The 25,598-nt window shown below is 34.4% G+C and overlaps 9 protein-coding genes across 9 annotated transcripts; 5 read left to right on the top strand and 4 right to left on the bottom strand.

Annotated features, from left to right (window-relative positions):
• Positions 1 to 2,063: 2,063 nt before the first annotated feature.
• On the top strand, positions 2,064 to 3,071 carry RO3G_03568 (uncharacterized protein; the record flags this gene model as incomplete). The annotated part of the gene is made up of 5 exons (XM_067658158.1): positions 2,064 to 2,125; positions 2,189 to 2,402; positions 2,515 to 2,573; positions 2,628 to 2,892; positions 2,952 to 3,071. 5 exons carry the CDS (start codon positions 2,064 to 2,066, stop codon positions 3,069 to 3,071), a joined length of 720 nt encoding a protein of 239 aa, XP_067514259.1.
• A 415-nt stretch (positions 3,072 to 3,486) lies between these two features.
• On the top strand, positions 3,487 to 3,795 carry RO3G_03567 (uncharacterized protein; the record flags this gene model as incomplete). Its single annotated transcript, XM_067658157.1, has 1 exon — positions 3,487 to 3,795. The coding sequence occupies one exon, from the start codon at positions 3,487 to 3,489 to the stop codon at positions 3,793 to 3,795; it is 309 nt and encodes a 102-aa protein (XP_067514258.1).
• A 3,678-nt stretch (positions 3,796 to 7,473) lies between these two features.
• On the bottom strand, positions 7,474 to 8,430 carry RO3G_03566 (uncharacterized protein; the record flags this gene model as incomplete). Its single annotated transcript, XM_067658156.1, has 6 exons — positions 7,474 to 7,708; positions 7,762 to 7,969; positions 8,038 to 8,137; positions 8,187 to 8,224; positions 8,324 to 8,348; positions 8,401 to 8,430. 6 exons carry the CDS (start codon positions 8,428 to 8,430, stop codon positions 7,474 to 7,476), a joined length of 636 nt encoding a protein of 211 aa, XP_067514257.1.
• Positions 8,431 to 8,784: 354 nt separating this feature from the next.
• Positions 8,785 to 9,940, top strand: RO3G_03565 (uncharacterized protein; the record flags this gene model as incomplete). Its single annotated transcript, XM_067658155.1, has 4 exons — positions 8,785 to 8,872; positions 8,934 to 9,143; positions 9,192 to 9,863; positions 9,909 to 9,940. The coding sequence occupies 4 exons, from the start codon at positions 8,785 to 8,787 to the stop codon at positions 9,938 to 9,940; spliced, it is 1,002 nt and encodes a 333-aa protein (XP_067514256.1).
• A 412-nt stretch (positions 9,941 to 10,352) lies between these two features.
• Positions 10,353 to 11,216, top strand: RO3G_03564 (uncharacterized protein; the record flags this gene model as incomplete). Its single annotated transcript, XM_067658154.1, has 2 exons — positions 10,353 to 10,955; positions 11,004 to 11,216. The coding sequence occupies 2 exons, from the start codon at positions 10,353 to 10,355 to the stop codon at positions 11,214 to 11,216; spliced, it is 816 nt and encodes a 271-aa protein (XP_067514255.1).
• Positions 11,217 to 14,392: 3,176 nt separating this feature from the next.
• Positions 14,393 to 15,395, bottom strand: RO3G_03563 (uncharacterized protein; the record flags this gene model as incomplete). The annotated part of the gene is made up of 2 exons (XM_067658153.1): positions 14,393 to 14,408; positions 14,497 to 15,395. 2 exons carry the CDS (start codon positions 15,393 to 15,395, stop codon positions 14,393 to 14,395), a joined length of 915 nt encoding a protein of 304 aa, XP_067514254.1.
• Positions 15,396 to 17,109: 1,714 nt separating this feature from the next.
• On the bottom strand, positions 17,110 to 19,602 carry RO3G_03562 (uncharacterized protein; the record flags this gene model as incomplete). The annotated part of the gene is made up of 3 exons (XM_067658152.1): positions 17,110 to 18,727; positions 18,845 to 18,873; positions 19,063 to 19,602. 3 exons carry the CDS (start codon positions 19,600 to 19,602, stop codon positions 17,110 to 17,112), a joined length of 2,187 nt encoding a protein of 728 aa, XP_067514253.1.
• A 1,541-nt stretch (positions 19,603 to 21,143) lies between these two features.
• RO3G_03561 (uncharacterized protein) lies at positions 21,144 to 21,650 on the bottom strand (the record flags this gene model as incomplete). Its single annotated transcript, XM_067658151.1, has 1 exon — positions 21,144 to 21,650. One exon carries the CDS (start codon positions 21,648 to 21,650, stop codon positions 21,144 to 21,146), a length of 507 nt encoding a protein of 168 aa, XP_067514252.1.
• A 1,437-nt stretch (positions 21,651 to 23,087) lies between these two features.
• On the top strand, positions 23,088 to 23,836 carry RO3G_03560 (uncharacterized protein; the record flags this gene model as incomplete). Its single annotated transcript, XM_067658150.1, has 2 exons — positions 23,088 to 23,674; positions 23,830 to 23,836. 2 exons carry the CDS (start codon positions 23,088 to 23,090, stop codon positions 23,834 to 23,836), a joined length of 594 nt encoding a protein of 197 aa, XP_067514251.1.
• Between the last annotated feature and the right edge of the window lie 1,762 nt (positions 23,837 to 25,598).

Raw genomic sequence — 25,598 nt, 5'->3', positions numbered from 1 at the left:
TTCACTAATTCTATTGAATAAAAAAAAAAGTATAGCAAAAGTATAAAATAGGACATAGGATGTACTCAAAAAATACACATCATTTAAAGCGTAAATTCATCAACGTATTTTAAGCCAAAACCATATCTAGGCTGGGCTCATCCTAGGCGTTTCACGGGAGACTGCATGCAACCCTGCTTTAAAAAAACAAACAAATTGCACACTTCATCAAGACCTGAAAAGCTTGGCGTCACAAATAAAACAGCTTATGCTCGAGTGCTGTATGCAATGCAACCTATATAAATCGATGGCTTATCATCAAGGCAGCGCCCACGGATAGCATCCGCATGTGAGTCAGCATTTGGACTCTTTTTTGATTTGTTCCAAAAAAAAATCAAGGCCAAGTATAAAAACAAACAAGGTAATCTTACGCGTGCTGATTCAACTTTTCTGCTCTCAAAGTACAAAAAAAGTGGTAATCAAAAAAGCTGTAAACTTAGAGTGGTTCGACATTATGAGCCAAAGAAATGGATTTCCCGAGCTTGTATGCTCTTTAAGCAATATATATATTTATATACAAGTTATGCAATTAAAACATAGCATCCGTGACATAAATCAAGCCAAATGATACGTTGTCCGTGTTTTTGTCTCTTTGGTGAACTGCGAGGTATTCATTTAAAGTGACAGAGGCAGATAACAAGATTCGAATTTTCATGAATAATGCTTAACAAAAAAGTTGTTCCATTTATAGCCTCTTGGTTTGACAAGTTACGCAGTATTGAAGCTTTTAAATTGATCTTAAATGACTTCAGTGTCTCTTTTTTTTTTAAAAAAAAAAAAAAAAAAAATATGAGCGTCTTCCCTCTCAGACGTGTGCCAGGCTACCTAATGGAGACATGGTTGCATCCAAGGAGTAAGAAGCAAAGAGAATGAAGTTTAACCATAGAAACTGTTATCTTCAAGCATATCGGCCGTGGTTTTAAAGAGCACTGAGGGAAATGATTACCTAAATTTAGTATGAAGAGAATGTGTTCTCAAAAAAGTCATCAGCATCCATCATATAAATCATCTATAAAGATATGAACTGGCTTACTTCGCATAGATTATATTTTGAGCCTCCATGAAATACATTGCTTTAGGCTTTCTAGTACACAGACTTTATAAGCTATTTATTGCAGAAAGAACGAGTTCACCATGCCAAAAGCTTAGGATTTCAGCTTCTTTAAGATCCTAATTGAATGAAGGTTAAAGCGAGCACTGTGCGCAGTCTGGTGATTGTCAACCACTTGAATAGACAATTGTTTCACTGGCGTGAGCATCTTTCAGTTTTTCTTTGTTCCTGTAGTTCAAATTAAGTCATTTAAAAGTACCGCTACAGCAGTAACTGACCATCTTTGACTGATACTCATGTTTTTACAGTAGAAGGCATGATGCTTGATGCCAATCTTACTTATTTTTTCATGATGATGCCTCTGATTGCCTTGTATTCGTATGAATAGAGCCAAAAATAATGCTTTGAAAAAGATCTTCATCACAGTGTGTGATGGAAAAAGGATTTGTCTAAATCATAAACTGGCTTGTTGTTTTTCAGTAAATTTATGGTTGTGAACTCTTGCAGGCGAACGATTCTACTGCTTGTTTAGCCATGTATTGATATACCAATCTATTTTGTAACAACGATAATATTTGTTTATCGGCTTTGACTATCCAAGAAGATCGTATTGTTTGGTGATGCACTTTGTTTTTTGTTGTTAAAAGTAATACGCTCAATATCAAAAAACAAAATGAAGCTTTTGATTTAATTATCCAATAAAGGTAGCATTCAGCTAATATGACAAGCCAATTCTGGAGTTATACAAAGTATAGGCTCAATTTCCGTGATAGGAAAAAGTATGAAACGTTATAGATATATTTTAAAACATGGGGAACCAGAACTTGAAAACTTGAAATGAATCTCAAGCAGTCTGAATTTCAAATGTGAACGAATCAATTATAATAGCTTAGCGAAAAATTTTCTTCAAAAGCAGGTCCTGTCAAAAAGATGATCTGCCTTTTTTTTACTTGTCATTTTTATTTAGATCAAAATGCAATCAGATGAAGTTATTTGGCAAGTAATCAATCAACAGTTTTGCTCATATAAAGTCAAGTAAGTTGAACTTAGTTTATGGAATAAATATATAAAAGGGGGGAAAACTGATCGATCTACTAGAACACCCACTGCAAATTTTTGTCGTAATCAATATAACGTTACTGGTCTTTGCAATCGGCAATCTTGTCCACTGGCCAACAGTAGATATGCAACCATCAGAGAAGAAAAGGGTATTGTTTATTTGTACATGAAAACACCTGAAAGGGCTCATTCACCTGCAAAAATGTGGGAAAGAAAGAAACTTTCAAAGAACTATGCACAGGCCTTAAGTCAGGTAATATGATATTTGGAGGGTGAATAGAAAAAGAAATTAACTGAGCTTATGTATTCAGATTGACAAGGAACTGCAATATTGGCCAAATTTCTTATCACATAAATGTAAACAGCGTCTTACCAAAATCACACAATACCTTATTCGTATGCGTAAACTGAAACTCAAAGAAAAGTAAGCTAAACACAATAACAGGAGACGGTTAGACTGATGCCTTTATTTTTTTAGCGATCGACCCCAATTGATTGGTATTAAGAAGAAGTTGGAGCGTCGTGAAGCAAACAGAGAACGCAAAGCAGAAGCAGCCGCTCGAATAGAGAAATCGATTGAAAAGGAATTGATCGAGCGATTGAAAAATAAAGCTTACGGTGATGCTCCTCTTAATGTCAATGAAGAAATATGGCAAAAGATTCTGGATGAAGAGCTTGAAGGTGCTGAAGAAGACGAATCAGATGAAGATGATGAAAATACCTTTGAAGAAGAAGAAGAAGAAGTATGTCTTTTTTTTTTTTGCTTATAGAAATATAGCACTAATCATACATTGTTGTGTAGGATGCTGAATTTGTTTCTGATCTTGAAGATGAATCTGATATTGGAGACATTGAAGACATGGAGGATGGATTTGAATGGGAGCAAGAAAATGAGCAACAAAACATTGCATACACAAATTAAAAGGGTTGCTGCCTAGTACAACTTGAACAAATCATCACACTGCTTCCACTCTTGTTTTTTACATATAGAACTATATCCTATTTTCTGCTTTTTACTTGATTCCAATATTGGTATTTATTAATTTTTAAAAAAATTTAATCGGAGCGAGCTATCATATATGCACCGGGCAAATTATTAAACATGTCTTTTTGCAATGTCTTCTAAAATCAAACATCAACAACTGCCTTAATGAGAAATAGGGTTGTTTTTACTCAACTCTACAAGTAAATATTATGTTTACGATCAAAATTGAATAAATAAAATGTCTTTGAAGGCTATAAAGAGCATTGGTATATTGATGACAAGAGATGTATAAGGTATCATTTACTTTAGTCTGTCTTTTTTTCAATGCTATGTTGTATATAGAAATTAGACAATGGAATATCTTCATCGCTGCTTTCATGCAAAGGACTTTCATAGTACACGCCAGAGGAATGGTAAGGTGGATTGTTCAACAAATTTTTTGTGCCTTCTTCCTCATCGTATCCATCACTGTCGGATGCAAAACTACCAGAATCATAATATCCTTCAGAGTCATCTTCGATTGAAGCACTGGGATTCTCAGCTAGAAGCCTCTTTGCTTCCTGCTGTCGTTTGTATTTGGATGAAAAAATGGAAGGGCGTAAATCGTCTGGGTCCCGAGGTGGCCAATGGTAAGGAAGACAAGGATCTATACCTAAAATAACAGGAAATGATAGGCCATCGCCCGGTGTCCTTTGTGGCCACAACCAAAGCAGAGGGTTTGGTCCTAGCACTTGGCAGATGTTTGTATAAAGTCCAATATCATATGGATATTGTGTCTATGATGGAGCGCATTAATATACACTGGACCTTTTTCTTTTCTCCCATTTCTTACAGGTAAGATTTTGCCTCTCCGTATGAGCGTTTCTACTTTTCCTCTTTCCCATGCTTCAATATTGGTTTGATTTCTCAAGAGACAATAGAATTGGTATCCAGACAAGATACTGACTGCAAAAAGAATAATAAAGGATAGCACAAAATTTGCTATTATAAAAATAACTTCAAATGTGCTTGGTTCAGCATTAAACTAGAGCAAACGAGCAAATGAGACTTTTCATTTTTTTTTTGTTCATTCTCATTACTATTTTACTTGAAAATGACTTATGGCATCCATGATTGCTCTTATCCTCCCTATCAGCAATGCAATAAGGTAGATACAACCTATGGTGACATATGCAATAAACCGTAGAAAGTGGCCATGATTTCGATGCCCAACACAATTATTGATCCAAGGACAGTGATGGTCCATTTTGAGTACACAACGTCTACAGTACCGGCAATGGTGGCTTCTGGGTGGTTTATATGTTCTGCAGAGCTTGCAGTACCTTGGGCCTGTGATGCCTTCAGTAACCGAATTCGCTGATATTAAAGACGACGGTGGTTCCTAAAGCTGTGTTAGTTTTGTGTATTATTAAGATTTTACAAGTTCAATTACCCAATGGGCAGGAATTTTTCCAGGATCAGTTACAACAGCCAAGTAATAATTGTAAAACACCAACAGAATTAAAATGTTTAACGGGCCTAATAGATAAATAGTTTCGTTCACCTCATATTTTGGTAAAAGTATGCAAAATTGTGAAGAATAGCCAATAAAGAAGATTAAGCTAACGACAGTAGTTACAAATACTTTTCCTGGAATGAATTCCAGCATTGCATTCCAAAAATAAAAAAAAGTAGTAGAGTCACACAGCTTTAAAATAACTCTGATGAAGTAAAATTATTTGAATGTGGCTACTTGTGTACCACATCAAAAACAGACATCTTTTTACTTCCTTTAGAGAAAGATTAACGAGAAAGATCAATAAAAGTATTCTAACCTATTTTATCTTGTACGATAATTCTATACTAACATAGCAACCATTGTTGCCGTGCTTTTTGTCGGCAACACATTAATGAATTAGTGAGACCGTTGAGTTTATGTTCAGTTTGTTTTATTGCCCTATACTGCAATAATAGGAATGAAAATTGTAATCCTTGTCTCGTTAAAATCTTTAGAGTCAAAGCAAAGAACCAACATAGACTTTATAAACCAATGATGGTTGAAATAAACCGACCACGATTCCACAGTACTAATTTTTTCATTCACCAAAAGAAATTAAGAGCTCCATTGAATTTTTTTTGTCTTCACTTTTTTCAGCCTCTATTTATCAGCCAAATTCGATCATTTCCAATGCTACAATAATATCGTTCGTAGAATATTATACTGATTAATTACTCCATCATAGCTTATTTGTCAGTATGAGCAAAAGCAAAATTGCCTGTCTTTATGTAGCTCTGACAAAATCGCGTTTGCTGTGCAAATCTGGGTTCCTGACTCAACCAGAAATACTCCGCCGGTTCATAACTTACCAATTTGAAAATGCCTAAACATTTTAAAAAGTAGAATCAGCTGTTCATGAGCTTGTAAAGAAAGCAGAAACCATTTAAAAGACTGAGAAAATCATTATGCTTTATGTATTTACACATAAATAAGATCCATGCTTCATAAAAAAGACAATTATCCAATTTTTAAAAGGACACAATGTGGCCAAGCAATATATCATAGCATTAAAATGTTTGGCAAGCCTTATTTTAAAAGTTGAATTACAATGATTTTGAAATAATACAATAAAAGAGTAAGACACAAAAAAAAAGAGACATGTTCTTAGTCGCATCCATATCTAGGAGTATGCTTGCCTAAAAACTAGATGAAGCCATACATAAATAGAGATTTATGAAAGGTAAAGTGTTGAGTCTCCCTATAGACATGACAACTAACAAAGCATATTAAACGGAGAAGCTTTTTATAAAGCATTCAGATAGACTCTCTATCATTTTGCAAAACATTTCAATTTATATAATGTGCCGTTTGTCATCAGCGTATTTGAACAGTATATTATTGAAGAGAATACAGGAATACCACTAATAAGTATTTTTAATTAATAAAGTTTTAAGTTAAGCATAGATATACATGCAAAATAAAACATTAAATGAATATGCAATTTGAACGTGTAAAAAGTATGAGGACTAGAAAAATAGCATATGCTGGACAGATTCATTTATTTAAGATTTTGGATAAACGCTTTCTTATTTCGCTGCCTCTCCTTACAGGAATTTGAACTGAAATAATAGTTAGATGTAGGACACGAGTAAGCAAAGAAAGGGGCTTTTCATAAAGTGTGCATTTATTGAATTTCCTTTTGTAGTGCTTTGTGTGGTGAAGCGGGTAAGGAAGAAGATTCCTACATGATACAGGGTTGCTCGAAAAAATAAAAAACGAGGTAATGTGGAGTGTGAGTTGTATTATGAGAAACTAAATTTGCACAAAAGATATACTGTCAAGACCCAGTGAATAAAATAGATTTAGTTTGATGTATAAAACTAAAAATTGGTAGAGTTCATAACAAAAATCTTCTCAGTAAGCTCAAGCAAATTTTATTTCAAAGTATTGAACTCAATTGAATTGTTAAAAAAAATCACGCTTGACTCTTTATTCTCACTATAAAAAAGCCTTCTCCCTTTCTTCTTTTTCTTTCTCTTTTTCATTAAATGATTCATTCACTTTTAGAACCAAGCATCATCAAAACAAGTGTCGTATCAGCTATTTTACTGATTGCTTGGTTTATCTTTTGGAAAAAGAACAAATTGGCAAGAACAGAACGAGAGCTAGCCTATGTATTGACCTTGATCACAAGCTTCATCACCAGCATTTGCTCACTTCCACTTGTCTATACACTCTATAAAGGAAACCTCTCTGAAATTCTTGTCTATCGTACCTGGACAGTTCAAGTGACGGTGTTCTTTATGACTTTTCTATTTTTGGATTTAGTCATTGGTAGCATATTTTATCCTAAAAAAATAGACCCACTCACAGGCTGGCTTCATCATACGGTCTACTTGATACTTTTGATTTGGACTATTAATCGACAGTATTGCTCGGTCTTTGTGATGATGTGTCTACTAGAAATACCGACGTTTATATTATCTGTGGGATCAGTTTGAAATAGATTTCGTTATGACTACCTATTTGCACTAACGTTTGTTTGTACTCGGATCTTGTTTCACCTTTATGTGATTGTCTGTGCATGGCAATTGAAGCCATTTGGATCCATTATGGCTGCACTCACTGCATTTTGGCCACTTCATTGTCATTGGTTTTATGGTAAGAATAGTACTACAATAAACATGATAAAAAAAAACTCAATAGCTTGGATACATAGGGTTCATTAAACAACAGATCCGACTGTCATCAATAAACACAGAAAATAGAAAGACAAGTGAGCTTCGATTGAAAAGACAATACGAGAAAAAAACGTATTTATTTTCTCCTGTATCAGCATATTAACATCTCCTTCAATAAAAATTATTTTCCTTTTTTATCTACACTTGAATGTCCACTTGCAGTCCATGCGTCCTTTAAAGTTGAATATGTCTTGATTACAGCGGGTGGAATCTTAGGATGAGCAGTAGGTGGTGTCAATAAGGTATCAGCTTGAATAAATAAAGAGTTCAAATAATCGCGTGTATAACTTGACATGTAATATCTCATGCGTAAAAAGTGAACATAAACTAATAAACAAGTCACCGATGTACGGAACCTGCACCGAGATGTCAATATTTTTGTGGGTGGTACACACATCAGAATACTTACACAAACAAACCGAGTACAAAAGGTAGCAAGATGCCGCAAATTTCATATTGACAAGTCAAGATCATGGCTTTTTCATAATATTTTGATTTAATTTCTTTCAATGTAGATTCTAGCTTGGCTTGTTGAGGCATGCATGCTGGAATGAGTTGTGAGGTTAAATAATCGGATACATGGAAAAATGAATAAACAAGAAATGGTAAGAGTGTCACTATATTAAAAAAAATATTAGATATCATGCATATATTTATATATACACATTATTATCAGTTCTTTTACCAATTTTTCTCTTAGAAAGTAAGAAATAGGCTGCTATAATTAAATATTGTGCATTTTCATCAAGTATCATCCTCTTGAGGGGTATGCCTTGATGAAAAGGCTATGAAAGATAAATAAAGACTCATTGTTACTTTATATACAGCACTTACTTTATAGGAATTGTAGAGAATGATGCTATAAGTACATACTACAGAAATATAGGCAAATCTGTAAAAAAATGTGACAGGATGAAATATTGAACACGAGATGTAAAATAGGAGACAGTTTAAAATGGTGATTGCATGACCTACAAACCAACCAAAATGAAGTGTCTAGTGAAACTGTTAAGTGATTGTATTCTAGTAAGTACTTGTATTAATCTACCTTAAAATCAAGTTTATTTTCTAATGACATTAAAGTAATAAAAGCAAAAGAAAAAGAAATTTAAAGAAAAATGCTATGTTTATTATTTTATTTTGGTTATGAATCCCGTTTTTCCAAATTTGGAACGGAGCACAAATGTTTGCATTACTGCTTTCTGGAAAGCAATTTGCCAAGAGAAAATCAAGAGAAAGAAAGAGGACTTGAGATAAAGAACCTATGCTTGATTTCTTGGATGTCTTGTCTGTTATTTTCTTGCGTGCTCTTTTGTTTTTAGTATAAAAAGTGTTTACCTCATATTTATCAATTAACAGTCACTACTCGTTATATACACGACATTAGCAGCCAAACATAGTATCAAAACTTTCTTCCTTTTTTTAATAAATCATGGACAGTGCTCTTTTATCCCAAATTCAAAAAGGCCGAAAATTAAAGAAGGCAGTAACAAATGATAGATCTGCTCCTATTATTACTCGTAAGTTTCTTTTTAGTTTTGTCAATGACGAAATGAAATCTTAATCTTTTTTCAAAAAAAGCATCAAAAGCAAATGGACCTGCTTCAGGTGGTGGTATGGCAAGACCACCTGTTCCAGGCATGACCCAAGCACCACCAAGTATTCCTCATATAGCTTCAGCACCTGCACCTGTGTCTAGTGGACCTCAATTAGGTGGACTCTTTGTGAATGGAATGCCTACGCTTCGAAAAACAAGAGGAGCTGCTGTAGACACAGGAAGAAATATGTCTTGTAAGAAATTTTGCTCTATTTTAATTTTTTACTAACATCTCGTAAAAGCGCCATCGTTACCCAGCACACCACCTAGTGCACCACCAATTGCGCCACCTAGCGCACCACCTAGCGCACCATCCGTTATTAAATCAACCACTCATCACAACACATTACCAAGAGGCTTTAAGGTGCCTCCTGTACCTGGACGAGCTTTACCTAAACCTTCTTCTCCAACACCACCAGTCGCACCTCCTCCACCAGTTGCCTTGGGTGTACCGCCTAAAACCCAAGCCTCACTGGCTCCACAGGGCCGTTCGAGATCCAACAGTTCACCACAAAGACCTATACCACCACCTCCTCCTCCTCGCATGGCACCTTCACCTCCAGCAAGTCCCAATGTTCCTCGAGCTGGACTGACCGTTCCACCTGCCTTTCCACCTGGAAGGCCTAGGGCTTCTTCTGCCTCTGCACCCAATGTGCCACCTATGCCACCACCACTACCTGGAGGAACTCAGAAAAACAATGTGAGACCTACAGGAGGCGCTTCAGCCCCAAGATCACCTCTTCCTCCTCCACCCATGGCTAAGCCTTCTGCAGCGCCCTTCAGTAGACCAACCATCAATTTTCCATTAACAGAAGGAGGCAAATACACTTTTAGACCTCTGTCGGAATTACCAAAACCTAGATCATTTACTAAATCAAGGCATGTGTATCCCAGTGGAGAGTTTAGAGGAAATGGTAAGTGAGAGAAAGGGAAAAGGAGGATGACTTACTTTTTTATAGCTTATCCTTTGAACTATGATAAAATCTACTAAGTGCCTTTTCAATAAAAAATATCTCCTGATTTTGTATCAATTTCTGATATTTAAAAAAAAAGAAAAACGCGCCTGTTTCTTTTTTTTTTTCTTTCTGTTTTTCAGTATGCCACCCATTCAATTTGGCAATAAAAAGAAGAAGGAGTTTGACAAAAACCAGGTTCATCCTGATTACCGTCATCCACTCTATCTTGGAGATTGGCAAAGGTCCATACCTGGCATAGACAAAGATTTCGCTCGAGATGATATGGACGAGCCACATTTAAAAAGAAAACATGCCTTGCTACACAAATACCCCGAAATAAAGGATTTGTACGGCTCAGACATTCGTACTTTTTATGTAGCCACCTTGATCAATCTGCTTCAACTGGGTCTTGCTTATCACTTTGGCCATCACAGCACGTTTCTCACCATGATGTTCACGGCTTATTTCTTGGGAGGCACAGCCACCGGCATCGTCGGTGTCATCATACACGAAGCCAGCCATAATCTCATCACGGGCCACAAGGTCATGGACCGTCTGATGGGCCTTTATACCAACCTTGCTCTTCCAGTGCCAATCTCACAATCCTTTCGTCGATACCATATTGAACATCATACCTGGCAAGGTGTCGAAGGCAGAGATCCCGATTTGCCTCTTGAGTGGGAAAAGCAATTGATTGACGGAAGCCCCTTCAAGAAATGCATGTGGATCATGATTTATCCTGTCATGTATGTTTTCAGAGGCTTGGTGCTTCAACAACAATGGGGTCACAAACCTAAAAAGTGGGAATGGATTAATGTGGCTGTATCGCTAGTGATGAATGCCTTGGTTGTTTATTTTTGTACTTGGCGAGGTTTGCAATATCTCTTTCTGTCGCTTTGGTTTGGCTATTCTTTACATCCTGGTGCAGCACATTTTATTCAAGAGCATTATACATTTGATGACGGCCAAGAGACTTACTCTTATTATGGAATGCTAAATGTGCCGTTTTTGAATATAGGCTATCATAATGAGCATCATGATTTTCAAATGGTAAATTGATAGAATTTGTCTAAATGAAATAATAATCATTTGGTATAGATTCCTTGGTCAAAGTTACCACAACTAAGGTATCTAGCAACTGAATATTATGATTCTTTAGCCTATCATACATCCTGGTTTATGGTTCATTGGAAGTTTATATTTGATGGAACAATGGGACCTCAGTCGCGAGTAGTACGTGATTATCGCACTTTCAAGTCTGGAAGATCACTTTTGAGAAGAATTCATGAATATTATAATCCAAAAAAGTAGTCATGACAATATCTCTCTGAATTAGTGTGCACATACACATGATAGTGAATCATTATGTATATATCTCTTTCAAATTTATAAAACATTTGAAATAAAGCCTTGTTACTAGACTGAAGAAGGAGTGGAAATAGCCTAATGCAAATCTAACCATGTGCTTTAAGAAGTACATTCCATCTTATTAAAAAAAAAGAAATTTAGTACTTTTTAATCCCATCTTAAGTTCTGCATTGCACAATGCTCTTGATTTTAAACGTTGAAAGAGTAGCTTTTGATTTTTAGTATGAAATTTACTATTTTTCTCTCTAAAAAAAGTCATAAATTAAGCTATGTTCAATACAACATAGCAACAACTTAAAGATTTCAAAGCTGCTCGACAGATTCGTAGTGTTGTAGATAAGTTGCACGCCAAAGTCAGCATTATATAACCTACTTTCATATTCCTGGCTTGTTTATACATGCCATTGATACAACATGAAGGTTTTTGTTTGAATAAAAATCGTGAATTACTTGCCTTGTTGTCTTTCTATTATTATTTTTTCATTACTACCAATCATAAAATGGGTTATCTCAGTAAATCTGTATCTGAAAAAGATGTACTTGGTTATGATTCTTTCAAAATAAATTAAAAGGCTATCAACTAGATGGCTGGATTCTTGTGCAATTTTAAAGCGGAAAGAAAGAATCAGATAAACGTGGTTGTAGAACTTTTGATAGTATGACAACATCTTTATGGAGAGTAGCAAAAAGGAAACTATCAAGCAAAAAGACAAAGAATACTTTTCACCTTTGTTTTTTTCCGCATGATTTTCGCACAAGTGCAGCAGTTTTGATAGCTACTTGTATCACAGACCAAGAACAATCTATGATTATGTTTTAAAACAACTGGATGAATAAAAAAATGTTACTTTGTCAAAGCATGATGTCTAATTCTTCTCAGGATTATTAAAGGACATCACAGTATGGAGCCAAAAAGATTTAAAACATGAAAAGAAACAATGAAAAAAAAAAGACCATGAATTCAAAACAGATGATTTTCAAAATAAAGTTGAATTTGGACATTTTACATTTGGAGACAGTTGACTAATATACTTTTGCTTTAATCGTGCAACACATCAAGCCTTTGATACCAGTTTTTTTTTTACATGTTGTTAACATATTGTTAGTTATTTTACATATTGTTAGTTATTTACATATTGTTAGTTATTTTGCAAAACAAGCCAAAAAAATCGCCTTTTTTTAGGTTTTTATGTAACAATCACTTACCATATTTGCAATAATTCTCGAAAAAATAAATTTTTTATTCAAATTTTGGAGGTATTTTTTTTAATATTTTTTTTCTCCTCATTCTTATATGTTAAGGTCAGCAAATTTTTTACAGACGTATAAACAATAGGTCAAATTTACTGTTTATCAAAAAAAATAACCATTTTCCCTTCGTCTATATTTTTTTTTATATTTTTGAAAAATGATTACTGTTTTTGGACAATGCTTCCAAATAAAGTAATCACAGCTAAAAAATACTAAAAAAATAATGATTGGCTAATTGATCCTTACTAATAATTCAGTATCCAATCACCCTTTGTTTTTTTTTCCTGTGAATAAAGGTGATCCTGACGTTCATTTGCCACTATCGCTGCCTGCTCTATCAGAATATAGAGTTAAAGGTGTCTATTCACATATTTTTAACATATTTTAAGCTTTTGTTAGGCCTCATCGCGTAATTTTATAAACATTAGGATTGCACAAACATCATTAGAGACTTAGGTAAAGATTGTTGTAGAACAGTAACTGATTGTAGTTGACATTAATAAATATAAGTCTTAATACAAGATCATAATTAAAATAAAATAAAATACAAGTTTATTTAAATAAGATCATACAATCAATTCCAATTAAACATATTCTTTTAGAATATGTGTTGTATTCATGAGAGTTCTTTGATAAGAAGAAGTATCAACTAAAATAACCAAATCCAATCCAATGTCAGGAATATTGTTAATCTTTCACATAATTGAAATAACGCGTAAAATAACGTTATTCAATTCAGTGAGGAATTCCCAGAATAAAAGATAATCTATGACAGACATACAAAATAACAAATGAAAAGCTTTCATAATCATAATTATAGATAACACTTGCTAAAGTACCTGAATATTAGAAGAACGATAACAATAGAAGATATCAAGCCACTCACTCAATAAGATATAAATACCTGCCTTCAATTAGAATAATTTTTACTTTAACTTAAACTGAAATAAAGATCAGTCTCAAAAAGTACCCAAACTGTTTCTTGATCTTTGTTTTTACCTTTTCCTTTATTATTTAAACCATTATATAACAAAGATAACGCATGGTTAATTTTTGTAATGGAATGGTTGTCAAACATAGAAAAAATTAGACAAGATGGTACATCTTCTTGAACCTAGCTTACGCTAAGAAATTATTTCTTGTGCAGTTAAATTTCATCTGGGCTTTACCTCTATTTTAAGAGGAACTAGAGATATACTGTGCTTCCAGTCTCAATTTACCAAATGTTTGAAAAATCCGCCCACTTTTTTGAAAAAAAATTGGCCAGTTCTGTGAAGTTGAATTTCCCAGTAATAAAAATTAGTTTGCCCAAATGTTTGAATTAATTTGCCCAAGTTCTTCAAAATAATTTGCCCAGTTTTTACAAATAATTTGGCCAAACTTCTGGTTAAAAAAATGTTATAAATACGGACGTTGCCGTAGTGAGGACGGAAGATATGGTAAAGGACTCTCTGAGCCGCGCTTTTTTATTTGAAAAATTATATAAACTATGATTTATCAGATTATTCCAAAATTAAACGAGATAAAGTTATTCTTTTTATTGTATGCAATCAGCAGTTATATATATATATTGTATCTTGTTAAACGAGGGTTTCGATTACTAGTATGAATTATTCTAAGTCAAGTTTCAGTGTAATTGATCAATGGATTGATCACCATCCCTGGCCAGCATTAAATTTAATGCGAAGATGTAATTCCACAAGATACAGTAGATCATTGCTGAAATACATGATAAACAGTAAAAAAAAAAAAAAAAAAAAAAAAAAAAAAAGTATAATATACAAATTATTAATATAAATTTGTATCCAATGTAATATATAATGTGCTTCTAGTTAAACTATCGTTGGCATCGTTAAAACCTTATTATCTCAAAAACCTTTGTTTCTAAGGATAAAAATGATAATTGAAGGGAAAAGATCTCCAACTCTTGATAATATATGCACCATTTAAAATCTTAAAGAGCAATTTTTACTTTTTAGAAGCTCTTGTTCTTTTTCTACCTTTAGTAGATTGTTCATTGCCAAATAATGGCTTTCTTTTTCTACTAGAATTTGCTGTTTTAATAGCATGTTTTCCATCAGCTTTTCTTCGTTCCCAATATTTTTTAATAGCATCAGTACCTTGGAAGGTAGACTGTTTTTGACAAGTTTGTTCACCTGGATATCCAACCCAAGTTGTCAAGTATTCAAATTTGCTTGGTGCTATCTCTCTATGATTAATGATAGCTTGTACCTCATAGATACCTTTGTTATCGTTCGTTTTGTTTGTATCGTTTGATACTAACTTTATTTGAGATGTTGGTACATTTCTGTCAAACAAACTGCCTGTTAAATCAGTAAGAACGTAATTACCATTTTTCGTATGGTTGTGAACAGTAAAAGGCCCGATATATTTAGCGTCAGTCTTTGACTTTTTGCCTTCAATGTTCTTTATCATTACTGTCGATCCAATTGGGAATGTGTTATTTAATATACGATGTCTTTTAACAAAGTATTCATTGTCCTTTCTTTGCGTTTCCAATATTTGCTCGCGGACTTCTGGTAGAGTAGTATTATTGAATTTTTCAATAGCAGTTTTGAGTTTTTCAACATTTATTGTTTCTTCATTAAACTCAATCTGTCGCATGCTCTTGGTATAATCTTTAAGATCATTTACCTTTCTATTGAACATAACTTCAAATGGTTTTAAACCATGCAATCTTGAAATATGTTGGTTCATTACATAAGCAGTACCATCAACATACATATCCCATGCTTCATTGTATCCTTCCAACATTTTAATTATAATTCTTTTTGCTGAGCCTACACTAGCTTCAGCTACTGAATTGCCTGTTGGTGTATAAGGTAGAGATAAGGATTCTTCTACACCCATATGATCTTTTATTGCCTTTAATAGCTTATTTTTGAACTCAAGTCCATTATCGTGAATCAAACACTTTGGATAACCGAACATCGAGAATATTTGTACCAAGGCTAATGCTACATCTAATGCAGACTTCGTTTTAATCGCCCTCAGCACAACAAATCTACTAAATAGATCGACTATTACCAAAAGGAAGTTATTTCCATTGGTTAAAGTTATATCAAAACTTCCAAGATCAATAGCTATCTGATCCCATATGCCATCAGGACAGATACTTTTCGGTGGGTGATAAGCATGTTTGGCTAAATTATACCTTGAGCATTTTGGACATTCATTGATATATTTTGTTATATCTTCTCTTAAGCCTTTCCAGTAAAAGCCATGATCTTGCTTTATTTTTAGTTCTGTTTGGTTTACACCATAGTGACCTAAAGCATGTACATTTTCGATAAGCTTTTATCGTTCATCAAGATTATCAATGATTTTATAGTTATCTAAATGACTAGCAGCTAGTACTAATGCTTCTTTTTCTTCGTATTCACTATCTGTACTGATGTTATCGTCATCAATTTCCAGATCATGAAATGCTCTAGCCTTTTGTTTCTTTGTATCACTTTGTGACGTATTTCTAACAGCTTGTCTTATAGATTTTTCTCTATTTTTGTTTCCTTTTACTTCATTACCATTCTCTTTTCCAGCATGTGCTTCATCCCTGGCCAGCATGTTTTCCACATCAGGGTAAAACAGACGCGAAAGTTTATCAGCTAAAATGTTTTTCATTCCAGCACAGTAGGTAATATCAAAGTCCATTTCGAAAATGGTTTCATAGTAACTTTCTATGACTCTGTTAGCTATTTTAGTTTCTTTTCTGTTGATTTCCAACAAAGCTTTATTGTCGACAAATAGATGAAAATGTTTGCCATACAACCATTTTCTCCATTTCGTGAATGAATATACGACGGCTAACAACTCACGTCGCGTTGAGCCATATTTTCATTCTGTAGGCGATAATGTTCGCGCTACGAAGCCAATATATTTTATTTCGTTATTGATTACTTGATACAAGCAACCGCCAATTCCATAATCGCAAGCATCCGTAACCAAATGGAATGAATGTTTTAAGTTGGGTACACTAATTACCGGTGCGTTTACTAATGCTTCTTTCAACTTTCTAATTGCTTTAGAATGTTCATTAGTCCAAACTGCTTTCAAATTTGGATGATTTTTCAATTGGTTTAATGGTGCAGTCAATTGCGATATATTTGGGATATGATCTCTAAAGTAGTTCATAACACCAAGACGATGACTTAATTCTTTTGAATTCTTTACATCATCCGGCCAGTCTAGCACATTTGCAACTTTTCTTTGATCTAATGTTAGGCCTTTTTCATTTAAGCAAAAACCGAGCACATATATTGATTTTTGCGCAATTTGGAGCTTATCTGGATTAATTCGCAGATTATGCAATGTCAACCGTTCTAAGACAGTTTGAACATGTTGCTTGTGCTTTTCTAAGTTGTTATCTGATAATATGTATATATCATCGATGAAATTTACCATGTAGTCAAGATCAGCAAACAAATTTGTTAAACTACGTTGAACGACACTCGAAATTGGTGTCAAACCAAAAGGAGCTCGTTTGAATTGAAGTTGTACACCATCAGGTGTTGTGAATGCAGTTAAAGGACGATCACTTTTTCCTAATCCTAAAGGAATGGAAACACTAACTTAAGTCAATTGCTGTAAAGAGAGTATATCGACTCATTATACGATGAAGGCCTGATATTAAAGGTAATGGAAACCTATCTATACGTCTCTTGTCAAGATTATTATTGACGAGTCTACTGTCAACTACACATCTGATGTTTTTATTATCGTATTCACCCGTTTTTGGATCCTTTTTAGGTACTGTCAATAGTGGTAAATTGTAGGGAATACTAGGAGGTGCTCGTTCAACAATTCCTAATTCAATCCATTTTTGGACTTGATCTTTTACAGCCTGTACATGGCATTCATTTATTTGATATTGTCTACGATATGCAGATTGTGCATCCTTTTTCAAAGGCAGTTTAATTTCACTACCAGGTATTGTGCAATAAGCAGATTTTGGTATGTTTTTGTTCGCAACAATATAAGGTTCTATTTCCTTTAACAAATATTCTTGCTCTATAAGTGAAAAATATGGGTCTTCATTTGGAGTATAAGGATATGGTTCAATAATAGGAATAATAGGCTTATGACTTTCATCATCCCAAGTTACTCTAATATTACTTAAAGTAATACCCAATTTAAATAATAAATCTGTGCCAATTGACGCATGTACATTATTATTAAATATTTTGAGTATTTCCAATTGAGAATACAGTGCTCTATCACCATATTCAATATAAACTTCTTTTTCAGTTTTACCATAACGCTCGATTTTGTCATCACTTATAAGTGTAATGAGACCATGTTTATTTAATGTATTCTTTAACTTTAAAAATTGACATAAAGTGGACGATATGCATGAGAAGTTTGCTCCAGGGTCGCAAAGTGCCCAACACCGAACATGTTCTATAGTAATAGGTAGATAAATAAGGTTATCGGTTATTAAACCTTCCGGTGGTGTTTGGAAATATTGTGTGTCAATTTTTGTTTTGAACTTACAATCCTGTTTAAGTTTGTCCAATTTTGCAGCAGCAAAGCGCAAATTACTATCATTATCTGTATCACAGCTATCATATGAAGAAGATTCATCTACTTCCATTGGCACAATATTGTTTTTAGGCGAAGCATCACCTTTTTTCTTATTTCTTTTTAAGGGTCTCTTTGAATTATTATCCTTGTTCTTTGAATTTTTGCATTGATGGCTAGGGTTCCAAGTTTTAAAACAGTGGAAACAAATACCCTTCTTAATACAAGCAGCGCGAGTCCGACAATCTTTAGTATCATGATCAACGCTTGTAGAATGTATAATACAATGTTTCTTTTTAAGAATACGGTGACTATTGTGATGAGATTTTGAATTTTCGTAACGTCGAGAATCTCTATCATGATTATTCTTTTTACTAAAGCTATTTCGCTTTTCTTGGCTCTTCTTGTAAATAGCATGATGAAAAGCCAGAATGTCTACCATTTCTTCTGGGGTAAGCTCTTTACCGCGAAAGTCTTTCTCCACATCTTTGAAGAGGTCAGCAGGCAAAGGATCTGTCAAACACCATTTCAAAGTGTCTATATCCTGCATTTTAGCTTTAGCGCGTAAATCATTGAAACGCTGTATGTAGTCATGAATATCTTCATGATGATGATATTTCATGCCCAAAAGTTGTGATATTTGAGGTTTTATAATATAAAAAGTACTAAGTCAATCAACAAATGTAAAAATAAGTGAGACTCAAAGTAGATTGTCCTTTATTCAAGTTAAAAATATGAGGGTATTTATACTTTTCTAATCACGGCTAAATAATAATATTTACAGTGTATGAGTATTGATTATTAATCGATACTAGACGATGAGTTATTTATGTGATTGGCATAGTTTAACATCTTCTTATCAAGAAGTAATTATTAATCCTGATCCAGGAACTTATTAGAATATTCTGGAGTGGATCGGGATTTTATTGGAAGTGGCGTAATACAATGTCCGATATTCCTAATTTGGAGGACCATTGTTCGTAGTAACTTACATTATTACTTTATTACATGCGTAAATACCACAATTAGCTTTGTTAAGCTTATCTTTAAGCTTAACTTCACGAGCCCAAATATCATCGAAATTAGGATCATCTACACTAGTAACAACAGCCATTTGTACTGCATTGTAGACCTCTTGTTTTAAGCATTGTATATCTTGCTTTAATTTCAATTCCATTTCTTTTTCAGAAATGACCTTGCTAAAACTACGAGTGGTAGTAGCATTAGCCCAAACACTATTTGTATTAGTGTTTTTATTGTTTTCTTGTTCACCAAAAGGTGCCATAATAGTAGTAGTAGTTCTACTATCCAGATGCCCAGAAGAAATAACAGCATCCCTGTTATTGTCTTCATTACTGAGATCTTCAGTAGCATCATCAATATCCATCATCATATCATTGTGATGGGATCCACCAACTTTTTCTTCAGAAACAGTAGTAGCCATGTTATTGTTTACACGAGAAGAGGTAGCAACAGAATCAGCATTAGTAGTTGAACTGCTGATGCGACGGGTAGCGTTTTGTCTTTTTGTTAGGACCATTGACGTAAAAAAAATATTGCAATAATAAAGTAATAACTTTTGAAGCGTTTAAAAAAAATGATTTATCAGATTATTCCAAAATTAAACGAGATAAAGTTATTCTTTTTATTGTATGCAATCAGCAGTTATATATATATATTGTATCTTGTTAAACGAGGGTTTCGATTACTAGTATGAATTATTCTAAGTCAAGTTTCAGTATAATTGATCAATGGATTGATCAAACTAGATCAAAATACTATATGTCTTCTTCATAACTTTCTAAGACGTTAAATTAAATCTAAAAGACGTTTATACCACGGGAGGGAAGTTGAAGGGCCGAGTTTTACCATATCTTCCGTCCTCACTACGGCAACGTCCGTATTGCAGGTCGAACCCACTCCAATCCTTGTTGCCTCCGTTCGGACTTCAGATATGGTAGTGTTCTCCGTAAGATTTGTGGTCATTGAATTACTAATGGCAGTTTCCATCTTGTCTTTATGATTTGGTTTGTAATAGTACTTTTCAAATGTATTGCTAGTTAAACTCCAATTTGCATGTGTCTTTACGTTGTTGATTTCAAACCCCAATTGAATTGCTTTAGTACTTGCTGCTGATCGAATTGAATGAGGACTATATTTTGTTGTATCTATGCCGGCAAGGGCCATGTCATCTTTAATCCATTGAGTAACTGTTGTTGGACGTGCACATGTGGTGAGGCTTTGATCATTGAGGTATGCTAAGACCAAGGTTTGTTCTTCAGGTAATTTCTCCCTCAAATTTGCTGTTTTCTGTGTAAACATACAGTAGCGGACAAAACTGGTGCACAAAACTTTTTTTCAGCTTTTAACTACCATTACTTGCTCATGGTAATCGAAATAGCTATGAAACTATATTAGAAGAAAGATATACTAGCCATTGTAATTTATGTGTATTCCTAGCATGACATTGTTAAAACTGAGCGAAGAGCATGATTTTCATTTATAAAATTTTATATTTTCTAAAAACCGCAAAAGTGGCTAAAATCTAAGACTTTGTATAATCATCTCATCTCTTGATATCATCGAATATTCTTCTTGGCATATGCTAGTAGTATGCGTGTATATCACTTTCAGTAAAAGAGCCCAGCTCTTTAACTATTCTTTTCCAAAGATCATCTATCCTTTTTGGTCTAGTGTCGTATCGTCATAGCTTTGCCTTCAATTGCCACCGAGTATGCTTAAGAAGAATTAGGCCGGGATTAGTTGCGACTAATGCCTTAGCACAGAAGCCCTGTTATCAAATATTGAGTTTGTGGCATGCCTTGGCTTGTGTTTTGTGTCATTGTCATGCTGAAACGAGAGATTACGATATTTTAGACCACTATACCCTAGGCTTTTGTGGTACGTAGTGAGCGAAATACATGTGTATATCTATGACTTTATTACAACATCGTATACTTGACACAAATATCTTGGTCCTCAATATCTAGTACAGCCTTAAAATGTAACAGAGCAACCAGCATGCTTCATTGTTTGATCACCGTAAAAAGATCGCTAAGGTTGCTCGACTTGCTTTCAATATTAGTGTATACTATCTGCACTCATAGCATTCATGTTTTTTTCATTGCTAAATATGATGGACTTCCAGCCCTCTATAGTATGCGATGGTTTGTCGCGATACCACTTTCGTCGCTTTTTTTGGCTTATACAGCTGATGAAATTCTTCGATTCCTTAGTTCCAGATTCAAAATCTAGCTTCCTACAGTGCCTTTTGACTGACAGTTTGCTAATATTGTATCCTAAGAACCTCAAAAAGAGCTGAGCATCAGAAACTGTGCGTAAAGGTCCTTGTCGAAACTTTAGGCGGATAATTGCATTAGTTATTTTGCTGACTACGACCTGTCGACTACCATGGTCACAAGCCTTGATGTTCTTTTCTTCCCTTCTTATCCTGTTGATTGTCCATTTGGAGATTCTTGCTATCCTAAAAAGATTTGCTGCCGTACGAACTAAGTGTATCCGAAATCTCAGAGATTCGTGTTTACAGTTACTTATTTTCTTAAGCATATAAGGCAAGTACTTTGTCATAGTGAATAGGGTGAAAACAAAAGGGGGAATTCAATGGGAAATACAAAATAAGCATGGGTTTATGTATTTTTCAAGAGCCACTAAAGCTCACTAGTATACGGTAAAATCTGAAAGCAAACGGGAGAGATATGAGGAAAATTGAAGGAAGGCTAGACAAGTACTATATTTTTGGCGAAAATTGAAATATTCAGAAAATCACTAAAAATGATCTTATGCCTGAGGGATGTCCGACACAGTTCCCGTTTACATATCATAATGTATCTTTTAGACTGCCTTTCAGATGGTATATGCCACAAAAGTCGCAGACATATGGCGGAGATGCAATACTGATTTTCATTTTTGTGCACCAGTTTTGTCCGCTACTGTATATAGAGTTGCTACTGGACATACAGTGGGTGGAAAAATGGTTCCAATGTTTTCAACTTGCAACTTTAAAGCTTTACATCTTTTGAACCACAAACGGTAGCGGCTCACAAAAACATGCATTTTGTAGCGCCTTTCAAGCTAACATTAGTGCAAAAAAATTTTGCTTGTACTGTTGCACAATCGGGAAAAATTAAGACTAAATACAAAAACCGACATTGGAACCATTTTTCCACTATGTGCATTATTTTATTAATATCTTGTATGACTGCCTTTCGCAGCAATTACAGCTCTACAACGATCAGGCATACTATCTACAGTAGGTCAAAAAACTGCTGCAAGGAATTGCAAAATTCCGGTTTTACAGCTGGTTTTCCATGGGTACTGCACCAAACTATCCCAAATTTTGACTGTTTGTACCTCAATGGAAAGTGCATTTATTCGTCGATTATCGGATATGGGCAATGGTTATTGGTGGAATTTGAGATCGCTAAAGGTAGTATTATGAACATCCGACATTTTTTACTTGTTCACATATGTTTGAAATGACGAATTTTAATACGACCCAACCGGTTGCTATCATAATTTTTCACATTCTTGACATGATTAGAATGTTGCCAGTATATAAAAGCGCTTACAATTCCTTTATTTTAAATTTTATATTTCCTTACTTAAATTATTTCTCTTTTTTACCTTATTACCAATCGCATGCCTAAACGACTGCCAGAAGGAAAAGTAGACGATCTCAAGCAAGCATTAACTGGATCCACATCAACGTACGATATTGCTAAAGAAATTGGAGTACATGAATCAACTGTCAGTAGATACTCTAGACGGTTGTTTCCAAATAGGACAAAAAGCATAGGTGGTAGACCTACAGTAGTCTCCAAAGTGACGAAGCGGTTAATAAAAAGAAAAGTCATTGAAGGGGTTTTAAAGACTGCCAAAGAGGTACACCGGGAGCTGGTTCAACTTGGCTACGATATCTCATACCAGTCAGCAATTAACGTACTGAAATCAATGGAGTTCCATTCTTCAATAAAAAAAAAGAAGCCGTTTTTGACAAAAGCTCATATGCAGCATCGATTAGAATGGGCCAAGAAGCATCAGGATTGGACAGTAGAAGAATGGCGAAAAGTCGTCTTTTCTGATGAAACCAAGATCAACGTATGGGGCTATGATGGCTGTAAGTATTATTGGAAAAGACCAAATGATCCTCTTCAACCGCATCATCTAGAACTTACAATCAAGCATGGAGCAGGCAAATTGATGATGTGGGGCTGTATAACTTCTGAAGGACCAGGATATGCTTGTCAAATTTACGATGGGAACATGAACGCGAATGTTTATCAGCATATATTGGACACTACGCTTCGTGATACTATGCAATACTACAATTTCAACTGGTCCAACGTTTACTTTCAGCATGATAATGATCCAAAGCACAAGGCAAAATCTACAATAGACTGGTTAGATAATCATCAAGTGCGGTATATTAGCGATTGGCCAGCTCAGAGTCCGGACTTAAATCCAATAGAACACGTATGGCATCAATTGAAGTTGAAGCTCAGCTGTTACGAACGTAGAGCAAAGAATACGGATGAGCTTTGGGAACGAGTAGAAAAAGTATGGAATGGCTTTGACAAAGACCTTTGCCAAAGGTATATCGATAGCATGCCGGCAAGAATTCAAGAGGTTATTAATAAAAAAGGAGGGTCAACTAAATATTAATAAATAAATTCATTCCGTTCAAATTTTCGTTTTTCCAAATTTTCAAATTGCGCATCTCATACTTCCTTCAATACTTATCCAATAGGGCTTAAACTCTTTCGGATTTCTCAAGACATGTAGAAGATTTACTATGTGGGAACAGAGGCAGTTTGTGCCATTGTAACAGGATGTGCGCTACAAAAACCAAGAAAAATGGATTCCTTGCAGCAGTTTTTTGACCTACTGTAAATCACAGTCAGCCGCAGTCAATCATATACGAGTATTCAATGACAAATATAACAATAGAAGAACACGTAACCCTTATCTATTTGTCATCAGCTATATCATACTCATTAATTATTAATCCATGACATGAAATATTATCCGTGTATGAAAAGTATAAATAGAGTACAATTTTCTTATTAAATAAAACAATCTCTTTATCGAGTCTCGTCCTCTCTTGTTCCTTTTTATTCTTGGATAAATCAATTATGAAACAGCACCAAAAGGCATGAATGAATTATACGAACGAGTAACTAAAGTTTGGTACGACTTAATGAAGCCAGAAGAGTGTCAAAAGGTTATAGAATCAATGTCTAAGCGTATAAAACAATGTATCAAGAACAAAGGACGCTGGACTGACTATTAATATCAAATAAATAAACCATTTTATATTTTTTTGAAAATGCGACAAAACTGTCCCAATGCACCGCTTGTTTTCCATCCCCTCTATCTCCACTTGCGGCACTTTAATCGGTCTTTGCTATATGTTGTTTACTTCTACAAGTCTTTGGCTATCGAATGATATACAGCAAGCCATAAATTAATTTGATAACCATAACGCTACAGGACATAAAATAGAAAACTACAAAACATTGGGACAGTTTTGTCGCTCACTGTAGTTAGCAACTTATCAAAGAAAACCTGTCTAGTTGAAGTGTTTTAAGTATAAAAATATGAACAAAGAAGAATTAACGAGACCGAACAATAGTTCTAAAGTCGAATACTTTTATTAAAGAAAGATTCCAAGGCTATTTATATTAGTTTGAGCAAGACCTGAGATTAAATGACAAGAGATAGTTACGACCGATATGATTTGACATGTATAAGAAAAATTTTATAAACTGATGTAAATAATCAACTGTTGAGATGAAAGTGAAACTTGGCTGTTCAGGGCAGTTGGTAATTATCAGGATCTATTCTTATTCAAACTCATTTGTAAAGATTTAGCTTATATTGATAAGACTGTTATCTTATTGACATGTCAAAACATGACACTAGTTTTTTGATTATTGTTAGCAGGGGCGTAAATGTTGAGAATAAAGAAAGACTCATAAAGTTGTTGAGGATGATTCACTCTGCAGAGTTGAAAGCGATCATCAGCAAAGGAAGGTGTTGTATCAATAATGTGAATTTGGAAATTAGATGAGAAGGAAAGTACAGTGGCTACCAAAACCGTTCGCATAAAACGTATTTTTTTCTTTCTGCATCTTTTGTGACCTATTGCGCATACAAGATACCATATCTAATACATATTTTCTAAGAGTACAAACTCTTGGCTCTCTGATGACGTATAAAATGTCACCCTATGCGCACCCTAACTCGTACTACGGAGAATCAAAACTCAAAGACACATTCGAACGGTTTTGGGGCCATATACACTAGGTGAAAAAATAGGGACAACCTACCCTAAAATAATCTTTAACTTTTTTTTTTCTCCTCCACTCCGTACGACATCCAAGCCATGCCTATAGAGCGTAACCTTAGGTAGTGAGTATTACGTTTCCCGCATATAAAACTAATCAGGATAGCATATGGTGGAAGAAAAGAGGAAATAGTTGCAATAATTTTATAAGCGTTATATTATAAAATGGG

The sequence above is a fragment of the Rhizopus delemar genome, genomic scaffold (assembly GCF_000149305.1).
Source record: "Rhizopus delemar RA 99-880 supercont3.2 genomic scaffold, whole genome shotgun sequence".
Classification (NCBI taxonomy): Eukaryota; Fungi; Mucoromycota; class Mucoromycetes; order Mucorales; family Rhizopodaceae; genus Rhizopus; species Rhizopus delemar.
This window is presented reverse-complemented; position numbering and strand designations above follow the sequence as displayed.